At 45.3% G+C, this 15,725-nt stretch overlaps 1 protein-coding gene across 2 annotated transcripts; it reads left to right on the top strand.

Moving 5' to 3' along the window:
* The first annotated feature begins 3,184 nt into the window (after window positions 1-3,184).
* spint2 (serine peptidase inhibitor, Kunitz type, 2) lies at window positions 3,185-14,936 on the top strand. 2 transcript variants are annotated; one of them, XM_028045282.1, is made up of 10 exons: window positions 3,185-3,721; window positions 10,582-10,745; window positions 11,610-11,694; window positions 11,867-11,890; window positions 12,066-12,227; window positions 12,308-12,355; window positions 12,433-12,600; window positions 12,710-12,754; window positions 13,596-13,704; window positions 13,797-14,936. In XM_028045282.1, the coding sequence occupies exons 1-10, from the start codon at window positions 3,316-3,318 to the stop codon at window positions 13,882-13,884; spliced, it is 1,299 nt and encodes a 432-aa protein (XP_027901083.1). In that variant the 5' UTR covers window positions 3,185-3,315; the 3' UTR covers window positions 13,885-14,936. The 2 variants fall into 2 exon arrangements, with proteins under 2 accessions (XP_027901083.1, XP_027901082.1); XM_028045281.1 differs by having other exon boundaries at window positions 10,582-10,752; window positions 11,611-11,694.
* Window positions 14,937-15,725: the final 789 nt, after the last annotated feature.

The raw sequence follows: 15,725 nt of genomic DNA, 5'->3' as shown, positions 1-15,725 counted from the left end.
AGAAACAGAGAAGCAGAGATGTAGATGTGTGATCTACATTTTAAAGTTTCGAATGGTTAGAGGAATGTAACTCAGTTGCACATTTTATAGCACAATCAGGTAACTGTTACCTTCAGTTGTATTAAAAATGCCATATATTTCAAATATGACTTAAAAGAAATTTGACTTTGTAGTTTAACGCTTTGAAATTGGGGCTCTGTCTCTTTAAGAAACGCCTGTTCTTTCTGAACTTCTGCCTTCAGGAAGTTATTACAAAGTGACTCTACTAAGACTTTACCAGCGTTGCTCTGAGAAGTAGCTCCTTTAATGAGCTCAGCAGATGCTCAGGTCCACCAAGTGTTTGCTAATTGCTGCTGGCTAGTCTGAAGGAGCTGAGCGGGCGAGGAGCTGCGTCTCTACAGTGAACAACTTATAAAACAAAATACAGTAAGAATGCATGTTTTTCTGCCTACATATTCATGTAAACAACCTTTCAACCTCATATAGTGAAATCTATTCATTAAAATATATGCAATTTATAAATTAAGATACAATGGAAACACAAACATTTTCCTCTCTACATATTCATAAACAACCTTTAAATTTATATAAATGTCCTTGCACATCCTCAGTGGGTCCCCATCCTGAGGGTCCTCTGCGTGCAGACGGGTCTCATCAGACGGGATTTCTGCGGGAGGTTGGACCCGCAGAACCCCAGGACTCTGAAATCCAACCAGCTGGTGCTGCTCTGGTTCAGAAGTTAAAAATGGACAAACTCTTCCCACCAGCACATACAATTAAACCTCAGCACGGCCAGTTCACGTGTTCACTGGTGAACCTGCTTTAGTCCGCCACTGGGTGTGATGAGTTGTAATGGCCACCAGATGGCACTGAAGAGTCAGTCTGTTCTAAAGACGGAACAACCAAACGGCTGGTTTAACTGAGGCAGTAAACAATTCAGCTGTTTTCATTCCAACATAGAGTACTGCTCCATATCTGCTCATATTCCTTCTAAGAAAAATCACAAACTTCAATTTATTATCACCAAAAACACAGGAAACCTCCAAACCAACGGCGTCATGGGAGCTTTTACTGTGAAAACCTACATTAATTTGCATGTTCAACATGTCGGTTATATCAGTACAAAGTTTTATCAGTAATTTAAGAATTCAATCTAACCCAAGAACAACAAGCCACCATTCCTTCTGCCATGTAGCGAGTTCTTGGAATCACACCGAAGTGCAGATAAGATCTTAAAACAGTGAATAAAAGCAACTTAATGAAGGTCAAATGAACATTTACAGAGAAAAACTGCAGTAGAAAGTCACAGAGAGAAACTAAAGGAGCCAGTAGGGAAGAAAACACAGAGGGAGAGAAGAGAAGAGAGTCGGTTAGGAACCAGACGAGCTAATCAGAGGGAAGTAGAGACAGCTAAGGAAGGGAGAACCAAACCAATCTGGGATGAAGGAAAAACCCTGAAAGTAACAGAAACAGTAAACACAAATAAACTCTGATTTAAAATAAGACTAATGGTGATTAACACAGAAATATGAATTAAAACCAAACACAGAAAGATCAAAACATCTCCAGAAACTCTGAAGTGATGAGACAAGAGCAGACATGTTGCTAATCTGTTATTAGCTTCATATTTCCTCCATTTTATCATTTCTTTTCATGTTTGTGGGGTTGCTCCAGCGTCAGTGTGCAGTTATTATGGCATCTAGAGCAGCAGGCAGGAAGTCAGCTGATGAGTTACTGAAGACAACCTGTTGAGCAACACAGGAAGTAGTTTTTCTCTAACTTTAAAAAAGAGCCTCAGAAACATGTCTGAGGCCTAATGGCCTAATGGCTTGATTTGAAAAAGTCAAGAAAGATCATGTTGTTTCAACATCACAAGTTCATCTCACCCCTAATTACTCACAAATGGTGTAATTTTAAGGATGTGACACGTAGAGGTGATAAAACAGAAATAATAATGGGTCAGATTTTGAGTAAACAGACATTAGATGTTGAAGTTTGCTGATGACAACGTTATTATCAGCCTGTTGGAGGGAGAGGATGATCCACCCGGTCAGCTGCTGAAGGTTTTACTTAAAACCTAAAACTGAATGTCAACGAAATAAAAGATTTTAGAAAGAAGTCCAGTCCACCAGCTTCAGCTCTCATTAAAGGGGAACCGGTGGAGCTGGTGACGTTCAGCGTTAAAAAATGCAACGCCATTAATTGCATTTTTATGGCATGCTGGTAAATATAACGCACACATGATATCTGTAAAAACCGGATTCTCTCGGCTCATTGGGGCTCATTTCTGCTTCTACACAATCTGATTGGACGCTGGAAAGACTGTTGTGATCAAGTTGTGCTAAAGCAGTTAGCCTGCTAGCAAAGCTATTGAAGCCTAAAATAGCATCTGAACGCTAAACAGGTAGCAGCTAATGCTAATGTTAGCGCCCATAGTCCATGTTTCTAAATAAGCTCCATGAAAGATCAGAACTTCCTGAACTTTTCTCCAATCTGATGGTAAAATAATCAGAATAAAAACTATAAATATCTTTACTGTTGACCTCATATGTATATTCAATAATTTAGCAACAAAAAAGGTTTTTCAATTGAAAATGTTGCTTGTAATTAATTAATTACAGACCCTGTCATATATATAGACATATCTATATCGATACACACACACACACACACACACACACACACACATATACAAGTATTTTACATTTTTATTTCTAGTTAGACTACAGAAAATAATCCAAAGTTACTTTAGTGATTGTATTGGAAACAAAACAGACATTTTTGTTTGTTTTATTAATAAAATAAAATTAAAAAACCAGCTGGACACGGAGGGGCTGACTTGACTTCATTTAAGTTTTGATATATAGAAAAGCTGGAAGGTTTAGATTCTGGTTCCGAGACCAGATCCTGGTTCTGATTGTGTTCTGATGTTTTCGCAGATCAGCTCTCATTTTGTTTCTTTTTATTATTATTATTATTATTATTATTATTATTATTATTATTATTATTATTAAATTTGTCGGATTTTATAAAATAACCTGGATTTATGTCAGAACAACGCAGTTGGTTCTGGTTCTGGTTCTGATGAAGGAAACAGTCACCAGATGGACTGGATTGGTGAAACAATGCTACTGTCATGTGTGTCGCAAGGGGCGTGGCTTAAGTGACTTCACCTGTCGCAGGTAAACTAAACTGCGACACAACTGGCTGTAAGAGGCGGAAGTCACCAGCTGTTCAACATTTTCGGTTCGGTTCTGCTTCTTGCAGCTTAAATCAGGATCAGAGGAAATCAATCCTCGGGAAGATATTTCCACAATGTTCACTCTGAAGCTGCTGCTGCTCGGCTTCCTGGTCCAGCTGGGACGGGCTCAGACCTGTGACTGGGACCAGTCCACCGATCCGAACCAGAGCCTCCACCCGGACTCCCTCGCAGCTGGGGCGCGCTACCTGGGCCAGAGTCAGGAGGTGTCGAACGAGGAGAGCTGCCGGGCCGCCTGCTGCGAAGAGGCGGGCTGCGACCTGGCTGTGGTCGGTCGGCCGGCGGACGGAGGGATGCAGTGCATGCTGGTGAGCTGCGGGCCGGCCGGCTGCTCGCTGCAGCAGCACTCCCAGTTCCAGGCGTTCCGGAAGAAGCAGCAGCGCGAGGCCGAGCAGGAAGCTCCTACAGGCGGGCACGTCGTCCCGCTGCTGGACGCCGTAGAGCCGCGGAGCAACAACAGCGGTGAGCGCCGGAAAGTACCAAATAATCAGTCATTAATCTTTAATTAAAGCTGAGATTAATGTCGGGTTAGTTTCCTGATCAGTCAGCTGGTTGTATATCAAAAGGGGCGTCATGAGTGACCGGAAATAAACTTCCGCCCAACTTCTGATCAACATGATTGAGTTAAAGATGAGGAGCCATCAGCTTGGCCCCACTTCCGGTCTCCTGTGTTTACTTGCTGATGTCTTTTAATCTTTGAGAATAATAATAAACACACCATAACAATAAAAGTAGATTTGACATGAAACTGAACAGAAATAAAGAATAAAATAGTAATAAGAAGGAATCACACAAACATGATGAGGAAAGTAAAACAGGAAATGTTACAAAAAGAATTTCAAATATTAATTTGAAGTGGAGCCAGTTTCTGCAACCGAGGATCGGACATACTTCCACTCTGGAGTTGCCCAGGGAGAGAGACGTCGGGCAGGAGTGGGCATACTTGTTGCTCCCCATCTCGGCGCCTGTACGTTGGGGTTTACCCCGGTGAACGAGAGGGTAGCATCCCTCCGCCTACGGGTGGGGGGACGGGTTCTGACTGTCGTTTGTGCTTACGGGCCGAACGACAGTTCAGATTACCCACCCTTTTTGGAGTCCTTAGAGGGGGTACTGGAGAGTGCTCCTCCTGGGGACTCCCTTGTTCTGCTGGGGGACTTCAACGCTCACGTGGGCAACGACAGTGAGACCTGGAGGGGCGTGGTTGGGAGGAACGGCCCACCCGACCTGAACTCGAGCGGTGTTCTGTTGCTGGACTTCTGTGCTCGCCATGGATTGTCCATAACGAACACCATGTTCAAGCATAAGGGTGTCCATATGTGCACTTGGCACCAGGACACCCTAGGCCGCAGTTCGATGATCGACTTTGTCATCGTTTCATCGGATCTGCGGCCGTATGTCTTGGACACTCGGGTGAAGAGAGGTGCGGAGCTGTCCACTGACCACTACCTGGTGGTGAGTTGGCTCCGGTGGTGGGGGCGAAAGCCGGTCAGACCTGGCAGGCCCAAACGTGTTGTGAGGGTCTGCTGGGAACGTCTGGCGGAATCCCCTGTGAGACGGAGCTTTAACTCCCATCTCCGGCAAAACTTCGAACACGTCCCGGGGGAGGTGGGGGACATGGAGTCTGAGTGGACCGTGTTCCGTGCCTCCATTGTCGAGGCGGCCGATCGGAGCTGTGGCCGCAAGGTTGTCGGTGCCTGTCGCGGCGGCAACCCTCGAACCCGTTGGTGGACACCTTCGGTGAGGGATGCCGTCAGGCTGAAGAAGGAGTCCTATCGAGCCTTTTTGGCCTGTGGGACTCCGGAAGCAGCTGATGGGTACCGGCGGGCGAAGCGGCATGCGGCTCGGGCGGTTGCTGAGGCAAAAACTCGGGTGTGGGAGGAGTTTGGAGAGGCCATGGAGAAAGACTTCCGCACGGCTTCGAGGCGATTCTGGTCCACCATCCGGCGTCTCAGGGGGGGGAAGCGGTGCAGCACCAACACTGTTTATAGTGGGGATGGTGTGCTGCTGACCTCTACTCGGGACGTTGTGGGCCGGTGGGCAGAGTACTTCGAAGACCTCCTCAATCCCACCAACATGCCTTCCACTGAGGAAGCGGAGCCTGGGGACTCTGGGTTGGGCTCTCCAATCTCTGGGGGCGAGGTCGCCGAGGTGGTTAAAAAGCTCCTCGGTGGCAAGGCCCCGGGGGTGGATGAGATCCGCCCGGAGTTCCTTAAGGCTCTGGATGTTGTAGGGTTGTGTTGGTTGACGCGACTCTGCAATATTGCATGGACATCGGGGGCAGTTCCCCTGGATTGGCAGACTGGGGTGGTGGTCCCCCTGTTCAAAAAGGGGGACCGGAGGGTGTGCTCCAATTATAGAGGGGTCACACTCTTAAGCCTCCCTGGCAAGGTCTATTCAGGGGTCCTGGAGAGGAGGGTCCGTCGGATAGTCGAACCTCGGATTCAGGAAGAGCAGTGTGGTTTTCGTCCTGGTCGTGGAACACTGGACCAGCTCTACACCCTCAGCAGGGTCCTGGAGGGTGCATGGGAGTTCGCCCAACCAGTCTACATGTGTTTTGTGGACTTGGAGAAGGCGTTCGACCGTGTCCCTCGGGGAGCCCTGTGGGGGGTTCTCCGGGAGTATGGGGTACCGGGCCCTTTGATACGGGCTGTCAGGTCCCTGTATGACCGGTGTCAGAGTCTGGTCCGCATTGCCGGCAGTAAGTCGGGCTCGTTTCCGGTGAGAGTTGGACTCCGCCAGGGCTGCCCTTTGTCACCAATTCTGTTCATCACTTTCATGGACAGAATTTCTAGGCGCAGCCAAGGTGTTGAGGGGATCCGATTTGGTGGCCTCAGGATCTCATCTCTGCTTTTCGCAGACGATGTGGTCCTTTTGGCTTCATCAGATCGTGATCTGCAGCTCTCGCTGGATCGGTTCGCAGCCGAGTGTGAAGCGGCCGGGATGGGGATCAGTGCCTCCAAATCCGAGGCCATGGTCTTGAGCCGGAAAAGGGTAGAGTGTCTTCTCCGGGTCAGGGGGGGTGTCCTGCCCCAAGTGGAGGAGTTTAAGTATCTCGGGATCTTGTTCACGAATGGGGGAAGAAGGGAGCGGGAGATCGACAGGCGGATTGGCGCAGCGTCTGCTGTCAAGCGGGCGCTGTACCGGTCCGTCGTGGTGAAGAGAGAGCAGAGCCAAAAAGCGGAGCTCTCGATTTACCGGTCGATCTACGTTCCCACCCTCATCTATGGTCATGAGCTTTGGGTCATGACCGAAAGAACGAGATCGCGGATACAAGCGGCCGAAATGGGTTTTCTCCGTAGGGTGGCTGGGCTCTCCCTTAGAGATAGGGTGAGAAGCTCAGTCATCCGGGAGGGACTCAGAGTAGAGCCGCTGCTCCTTCACATCGAGAGGAGCCAGTTGAGGTGGCTTGAGCATCTGGTCAGGATGCCTCCTGGACGCCTCCCTGGTGAGGTGTTCCGGGCACGTCCCACCGGGAGGAGGCCCCGGGGAAGACCCAGGACACGCTGGAGGGACTATGTCTCTCGGCTGGCCTGGGAACGCCTCGGGATTCCCCCGGAGGAGCTGGAAGAAGTGGCTGGGGAGAGGGAAGTCTGGGCCTCCCTTCTGAAGCTGCTACCCCCGCGACCCGACCTCGGATAAGCGGAAGAAGATGGATGGATGGATGGATAATTTGAAGTGTCAACATATCGGCATAAAGACTGGCTTTTGTGTTTGATATTTTAGCAATTCTTTAAAATAAATTATTTCACTCAAATGTTGAAAGTGGAGGTGGTTCAGGAAACCTGCTCAGGTAACAGGAAGTAGAATTCCATGCAGGATCTCTACTTCCTGTTTGTCCTGATCCGCTGCTCCAAACTGACATGATTTACTGATAGCGAGTCCGTTTGGGTTCTGGTCTGGTTTGGCTGCTGTTCCAAAATGAGAGCAGGCTTTCACTGTCAGAACCAGATGATTCTGCTGAGACCCGGCGTCCAGAACGGGAAGTGACCCAGAACCGTTTGGTTCCACAGATGAATTAATGAGGACAGGTTCGGTTCTCTGATGTTTCTGGGTTTTATCCGATCACTGCAGCATTTCCAGAACCAGGAAACTGAGACTGAAACTGGAAAAGTGGACAGAACCAAACAGATTGAAAATGTTCTGGATCTCAAACTAAGAACATGCTTTAATTTTCAAACTGATATCAGAACCAGTTCTGATCGTAGATTTAAACCATTCCCTCCATCAAACGGAATGATCCGGATAGTGTTCTGTCCCGGTTCAGAGTCCGTTTGCATCAGTTCTGGCTTAACATTTAAAAGGAGAACTTTTTCTGATCCGAGTCCAGTTTTTATTTGCCGTTGGTTCTTGCAGAGATGTGAACACTATCCGGGTCAGAACCGCTCCAGTTTCCTGGGTCATCTCTGATCCAGACCCGATCCAGATCACATTGGACCTCCTCTCATAAACCCAATCTGAAGTTTCTGGAGTTCAGAACCAAGGTTAATGTACTGAATTAATGAAAACTGAAACATTTCCTGTAACTGAAGTAAATAAAAACGGTAACTAATCGGAACCATTTCACGTGTTTTTATAAAACAAACTAAAACGCACTCAAATTATAGCTGTAATATCCTTTGTTTTTCTCTATGAATCCATTTATTAGCCTTTATTAGATGTTCATGTCAGCTGTCGCCAGGTTACGGCTCCTACAGGCGGCTTCGCTACGCTGGTCCGTAAAACGGCAACAGTTGTGATGAAACATCAGTCAGTTGGTAGTTCAACAAGAATTGAAGCCATTTTGTGAAACTTTTATCTTCTGTTGAGTTTTGGGGGTTTTATAGTTTTGGGTTTTCATTATAATTTAGTTGTGACTTTCTCAGCTTTAGTTTGTGTTTGCTAGTTTTTAATAGTTACGTATTGTTTAGTGTTTATTAGTTTTAGTTCTTTCATATTTTGGTTCATTTTTATGTACAGAATTCACAAAGGTGGTTTAATATAATGAATACTCAGCAGAAGACACCATTTTCAAAAATACATGTGGCCATTTTGTGAACTAGCGTAGCGTAGCCACCAGGAGCAGCATGGAGTTCCGTAATTTGTCAACAAATTACTCAATTTTTAGTAACTGCATGATATAGTTCCAGTTAGTTGTATTTTTTTTCATTTGTTTTTATTAACTTATGTATGAAAAAACCACAACTACTGCTATAACTAATAGAAGCTAAAGTAAAACTAAACGATATTTAACTAATAAAAACTAGCAAACGCTCTAAAGACTAAATAAAGCTCCAACGCTGAGCTGCTGGTTTTCAGCTCAGCAGTTGACTCACTGCTGACTGAGGCTCAGCTCAGGTATGAGAACCGGTCTGGTTCCGGTCCGACCGGTTCCTCTGGTTCTGACTGGCTCGCTGTTTCTCACAATGTCTCAGGCCCGGAGCAGAGTGTGATCACTTCACACACCTGGCTTCACCTTTGTGTTCGTTTTTAGATCAGATTGGATCTAAAGGTGGGGGCGGAGCCTCCGGTAAACAAAGCCCACTTCTGATGTTTCTGACATCACTTCCTGTTTACATTTCCAAGAACTGAGTTTTCCTCAGAAGGATGAATCAGCATTGTTGTTTTGAGACCATTTTAAACTGATGATGGTAACAAATAAATGATAAAGTCTCTGTTAATAAAAATGTCCTTTAAAAAAGGTTTAGAGAACAAAGCACCAGACTGAAAACTTTTATCATCCAGATTTTTTGTAGAAAGATTTAAAAAAATGATAAATAATGTAAATAAAAATTATTGTGTGTTTTAATTTATAATGCAATTAATTGATTTGATTATTGCAACAGGCTTAGCTATTCCGCTGAGTAACTAATCAGAGCATCCATCATTTAATATTTAAAAATTACATCAACAGATGGACCAAAATATAAAGTTGAATGAAAATTTTGGCATTTTAAAGACCAAAAAGGAAGCAATTCATATAAATAATCAAATAAAACCAGGCAAATTCCTTTCAATATAAAATTTATGAATTTATGAAACAGAAACTGCATGTCTGGTGAATTTTTGGTTAAAACAAGTTTGTTGTGTCAAGTATCCAGAAATTTACTTAAGTAAAGCAGCAATACTTCAGAATAAAGTTACTTAAGTAAAAATACAAAGTACAGTGTAGTAAAAGTACTTCTAAAAGTACATTTAGTTAGTCAAATAAATGTAACTTGTTACTTACAAACTCTGTATTTAGTGACTTTTCCAACAAAACCAATCAGAATAATCAGGTCAGGTGATTTACAGATCAGTGATTCTCTTCACTGTTTCTCTTATTTTCAGGTTTTTTCTTTCCTCTGTGGAGTCCCAGATTGGTTTGTCCAGAAAACTGAAATAAAGTTTACTTGCCTGGCATGTCGCCCCCTGCTGGTTACAAAGGAATTTGCTGTGTATTATTCCTGTAGAGATCAAAGCCTTTTATGAGAAACAAAAACTGTTTGGTTTTAGACATGAGATGTTCTGAAGTTAATGTTTGGAGGTAAAACAAGTAGCCGGATCAACCAGTCCTCATTATCAAACCGACGGTTTCCACAGCTTTCTGCTGAGACTCAGTTCAATCAACAGTAAATGGTAACAATGTGTAAAACTCTGGAATTTAGATTTAAAAGAATTACACAAATAAAACTGATATTGTCCAATAGGATTTACGTTTGCAAGGAGGACGAAGTCCAAAGAAACATGAAAACTTTGATATCAGATTTCACATGAGAAACGACCCACAATTTAGATGACGCCTCATTTCCACTGAGCGGGTTGGTCTAGTAGTTTATGGTCATTCAGGAGAGCGCTTCTACCGCCACTGGACTCTCACTGGACGAGCGGGGTTAAACCCGAACGCCCAACCTGGCGTCATTCCAATGCGATGAAAAACAAATATTTCTTGTTCTTGTTGCAAGCTGATGTTTTTCTGTCCCTGGGTCGATGGATGTCGTCGTGACGACATCCACTCTAACCGTACCGAACCATAGCCTACAGAGCTAGAACTGAAGGGTCCTCAGGAGCGGTGTGGGACGGGTTGGTGGTACCGTCCACCTTTACAAGGGAAACAGACAAAATAGCTGACCAAATTCTGTTGTACCACTCGGTGGAAAGAGGCATTGGTGACTTTCAGTTCATTTGGCATCCACCTTTCTTGTAAATGTTTAAGATCCTTCCAACAGGAGACTTAAAACAATGTGAAGAAAATCTTTTTTGCTTCAGCAGCCTGCCTTAAACAAGCAGGAATGAAAGTTTCCTCAGTGGAAAAAATCCCCTTTCTCTGACCTCAGTGTTAAAACTGCAGTTCCTGTCGTTCTCAGATATTTGCCGTCTGCCTCAGAACACGGGTCCATGTCGCGGGGCGTTCCCCAGGTTCTTCTACAACGTGACGAGCCAGACCTGCACCAGCTTCATCTACGGCGGCTGCCAGGGCAACGGCAACAACTTCCAGTCCCAGGAAGACTGCAACAACGCCTGCAGCGGCGTCACCGGTAAGATCCGCTCGCTGTCCTGCCAGCGGTCTGGTCTTCATGGTCAGAGAACAGAAACCGTCTGGAGATGTAAAAAATTAGGAAACACGTGGCTTTGGGCCCAAAGGAACATTGACATGTAGTGTTGGAGAAATCTGGAATTGAACTTCAGTTTGCACTTGCTGAATTGTCAGATATGATCCAGTAAAACTCTTTCCACTGGTTGAAAACCACTCCAAAATAAAGGTATGAAATCCCAGACTGAGCGGTTGATGGGTTTGACCTCATGTGACTGAACACAGAACCGCTCCGGACCGGCTGCGGGAAGGTTTGGATTCTGGATCACATCTGAGAATTTGACAAGATTCCAGTCGAACTTTAGTGGTGCTAGAGCAAAATAAGGAAGTGAGGTGCTGAAATGTTTGATTTATTTGAGCTCCAGGAAGCTTGAGAGAAACATAAAAACTTGAAAGTTCAGGTTTGAAGTTGGGTTGTAATTCATGGTGGGTCTGGTTTTATCCTGCTTCCTTCAGCCTCAGGCTGAAAATCAGACGCTGTCTCTCTGTGTTTGTTTTGGATCATCACAATGACCATCATAAAACAAACTGGGAGGGTCCAGATGGGCAGCGCCGCTCCCAGTTCATATAACCAACAACAGGTGGGAGGGCGGGGCTGCAGACAAAAGCTGCTTTATTTGTTCTGCAGAGAAAACAGGAGCCGAGAGGAAGTGTGTTAAAGTTCAGCAGTTCGTTGTTCTGTCCATCTGAGAAATGTTGTGAAACAAAACACTTTTAAATCTGAGAGGAACCACGAATAATCGATCTGAAGGGAAACTTCTATCTGACCTGCTAATGTCTCATTAATAACTTGTGTGTTCAGGTTCGGTTCTGCTTGAAGACGTCCCAACTTCTGCTCCAGAGTCGGCTCCCAAAGCTCCTCGGATGGCCCCCCAACTCAAGTCCGGTTAGTCTCCTCAAACTCAGTTAAACAGCGATTTATTCATAGGTCAAAGATCAATATTTAACTCCACAAACAAGCAGGTCCGTTTATGGTTCCGGACTGCACTTTGTAAGAAGCTGAGAAGTTAGGATTGATGAACCTTTTACTCACTGAACTCTTTCTCTGTTTCCTGCAGAAATCTCAGCTGATCAGTTCGCAGGTACGTCTCACTCCTCACAAACTGTTCTGGTGGGTTTGGTTCTGGAGAAACATTCGGGGTCCTCTGGGTTTCTCTAGAGATTTCTTTGTTTTGGAGGATCACTCTGGGGTGGCGGTTCATTTGGGTTTTGGAGGGTTCCTGGTTGATTGTGTGGGTTGCTGTTGCCCGATCGCAGAGCTGTGTGAAGCGGAGTATGAGCAGGGTCCATGCAGAGCTTCCATTAAGCGCTGGTACTACAACAAAGAGACGGGCATCTGTCAGACCTTCTACTACGGCGGCTGCAAAGGAAACAAGAACAATTACATGGATGAGAACCAATGCAAGTCCACCTGTACAGGTGAGGTACCAGGTCTAGTTCTACCTAGAGACTCCAGACTACAGGCAAGACGGGAACTAATGGCCCATTGTTTGCTGTAGGAGTCTCCATCCTGCCTTCCTCCAAGAAGATCCCAGAAGACGACACAGGTGTGAGAGTGGGCTGGACATGACGCTGTTCTTCGGCTCCATGGACTCGGTTGGTAATTATTGTGCATCTTTGTCAGATCGTTGCAGTTTGAGTCATCAGTCTGGAATGTGCCGCGGCGCCTTCCCCAGGTTCTACTACGACTCTGACTCCGCCTCCTGTAAGACCTTCATCTACGGCGGTTGTGGTGGGAACGACAACAAGTTTGAGTCTGAGGAGGAGTGCATGTCTGTGTGCAGTGGGACAGGTGAGGACTGGGCCAATCAGATTGTTCTTACCTACTGTTCATGAGAAGAGCTGAATACCTGTCACCTGTTTGTCTCTCCTGATTATTTGATCCATTCCTTGTCTTGCAGGTCGGCTCGATGGTCATGATGAAACCAGAAGCAGATGGGCTGCAGGTGAGCTCCTTAGTCTTCATCCTTAAGTTGCTGAGATTATTTTCATGTTTCTCTCCAAGGAAAGATTAAGTGATCGAAGCCACGTCTGTCTGGTTCTGCTTCAGTTGTTCAAAGATCTGAAATATTTACATTTTCTAATAAAACTGAAAATAGTTTTTGAAGCAGGCTTGTCGATGCAAAATCAAACATTGTGAACAATTTAATCTGATGAGGATTTGTTGCAGTAAAGAAAAATCAGGTTGTCTCTGAGGAGTGTAGCATCACGACGGATACCAGAGGACCTCGAGTTTCATACACCATGAACTTAAACAACGTCCAATGATAAAATCTCACTACAGGTTTCTATTAAACCTAAATGGGGACCAGAGAAGGCACCTTAGATGTTGGTGAAATGATCCTGTAATTAAGAGAACTCATTTTCCAGGCAGGAAATGGAAGGATATATAATGGTGTCATCAGCATATAGAGGACTCAGTTTGACCTTTGCCCCTCTACTGTTACAGATATTAAAGTGTTGGACCCAGGTTGGATCTGTGGGAGATGCTAGATAAGGGCTTGGGACCCTCACTGACTGCAGCTGAACCTGCACAGCTGTACAAGAACCTTTTTTTTTCTTTTACTAATGGTGGATTTCCTGTCATTTAGGACTTTCAGAGTAAAAGTAGTCCAACCTACAGATTTACCGGTTGGTAAATCAATCATCTGTAATCGGTTCCAGACAAACCTAATGATAAAGGTTATTAGTTTGCAATTAAGGGTGACCTGAAGATGACCCTAAACTTCCTGTGAGGTGTTTTCAAAATAAAAGTAAAGCGTGACCTTCATCTCCTCTCTCCTGAAGCCTTCTTCCTCTTCGTCACTCTGGCAATAATCTCCGCCCTGCTGCTTGCCACGCTCGTCATCTTGACTGTGAGACGCCGCCGACAGTTCCGCCGCTACTCCTCCATCAGGTAAGCTTAGTGGCGCCCCCTGCTGGCCCGGGTCTGCATCACTGAGGATTATTTCTTTACGCCGTCTGACTGAAACTCTTCCTGTCTCCCAGCGACAAGCGGGGGCTAATCGCAGACGAGCTGTCGTCTCAGGACTCGCTGAGCATCCCGGAGAGCCCCAAACCGGAACCAAAGGCCTGAAGGGTCCGGGTCCACCGGGGCTCGGACTCAGAACTGATCCGCTCTCTCTTCTTACAGGGATTCATCAGGGTGACAAGAATGTGATCCAAGGTTGGATCAATTATCCTACAATCTGTTAATTATCTTCAGTCATAGGCGACTAAAGGGGCGGAGCTTCAGTTCTGAGGCGGAGCTCGCAGCGTCAATAAAATGTTTTCTTCTCCTTGCAGCATAAGAGCTCTGGCTGATTTGTCATCGATCACCTCTATTGATCACCACTTACTGATCACCTCATTAAAGGAGCCATTTGATTGGCAGAGACCCTCCAGGTTCAAAGTTCAACCCAAATTGCAGCTGGTCCTGTCCTCAGGGACCCGTTCCTGTCCAGGTCTCCTGACTAATCGGTAAAACCGATTCAAACCTGATTTTAAATTTCCAGACACGGATCAGCTCCTGGTTTCTTGTCAGAAACAAAGTAATTGATTATTACTGACCATCAATTGGGAATGATTCAGACATGTGATTATTGGCATTTCTTTCAAAGAGGAACATTTAAACTTCCTGTCTGCAGTCGAACCAGCAACTTCTCCAAGGATCTGTGGTTCTGGGTAGTTCTGCCTGTATTGATCACTTGTCTGATCAATACAGGCAGAAGTTCTGGTTCTGGACTTCATCTCCGGTGAAGCTCTGAGTGTTTCTCCAAATATCGGCACCAATCAGATTCTAACGTCACTTCAGATCCCGTCACAAAGTCCATTAACAGCCAGAACTTCACAGGAGGCGATCAGAACCATCCAGAACCTGCAGAGTTTCTGATAACCGACGGATCAATACAATAGATCAGCACCTCGTCATGTGCTGTTTGGACTGTACTGGTTCTGTTTCCTGGCTCCGCCCAGAGCTCGGAGCAGAGCCTCTGATTGGCCGTCAGTAGGATACCGTTCCTTTAAGGTTGATGTGATTATTGATCAGTGAGCTGATCAGCTGACAGATCGGAGCTCAGAAGGTTTTAATTAAATATGTTAAAATTAAACTTTGATGTTTTTCTTATGTAATTAAATCAATTATTCAAGGAATTGTTTTGATCATTTTCACTTAATCAATTATTGGTAATTTTTCAGTGGGGTTACAATAATTATTGATGAATGTTTGCTGTTTTCCCTATCAGTTATAAATGTTAATCAGTTTTTAATAGAAGTTGTGTATGTGGGCTATTGATGATAGTAATCAGATGTGTATTGATTGATTGGGAAGTGACAGGGTTGCTGGTGCCTATCTCCAGCTACGTTCCGGGCGGGAGGCGGGGTACACCCTGGACAGGTCGCCAGTCTGTCGCAGGGCAACACAAAGACATACAGGACAAACAACCATTCACACACACACTCACACCTAGGGAGAATTTAGATAGACCAATTAACCTAACAGTCATGTTTTTGGACTGTGGGAGGAAGCCGGAGTACCCGGAGAGAACCCATGCATGCACAGGGAGAACATGCAAACTCCATGCAGAAAGACCCCGGCCGGGAATCGAACCCAGGACCTTCTTGCTGCAAGGCAACAGTGCTACCAACTGCGCCACTGTGCAGCCCGGTGGAAAACCATACCACTAAATTATTACTGTTCCTGCTAAACTCCATTTCCCATGATGCACCTGTAGTCTGGTTCCCTCTGCAGGCTGAGATCTGAACAGCTTCTGTCAGTTTTATTACTTATTGATCAGGGAATCTGTCAAGTGTACTGTTGGAATCACTTTTAAGTTTTATTGCTTTTTAAAGTGTCACTGATCAATAATCTGATTACCAATCTATTGATCTCAGCAGGGTCATTCTGGAGTTTATCGAGCTACTTTTAAATACCACTTA

The sequence above is a fragment of the Xiphophorus couchianus genome, chromosome 18 (assembly GCF_001444195.1).
Source record: "Xiphophorus couchianus chromosome 18, X_couchianus-1.0, whole genome shotgun sequence".
In the NCBI taxonomy this organism is placed as follows: domain Eukaryota; kingdom Metazoa; phylum Chordata; class Actinopteri; order Cyprinodontiformes; family Poeciliidae; genus Xiphophorus; species Xiphophorus couchianus.
The sequence above is the reverse complement of the archived record's forward strand: the minus strand, read 5'-3'. Positions and strand labels throughout refer to the sequence as shown.

Coding starts and splice junctions, on each gene's coding strand:
- spint2 (XM_028045281.1), top strand. CDS start 3,316: ATGTTCACTCTGAAGCTGCTGCTGCTCGGCTTCCTGGTCCAGCTGGGA. Junction 12,356..12,432: donor GATCCCAGAAGACGACACAG/GTGTGAGAGTGG, acceptor CATCTTTGTCAG/ATCGTTGCAGTTTGAGTCAT. Junction 12,755..13,595: donor CAGAAGCAGATGGGCTGCAG/GTGAGCTCCTTA, acceptor TCTCTCCTGAAG/CCTTCTTCCTCTTCGTCACT.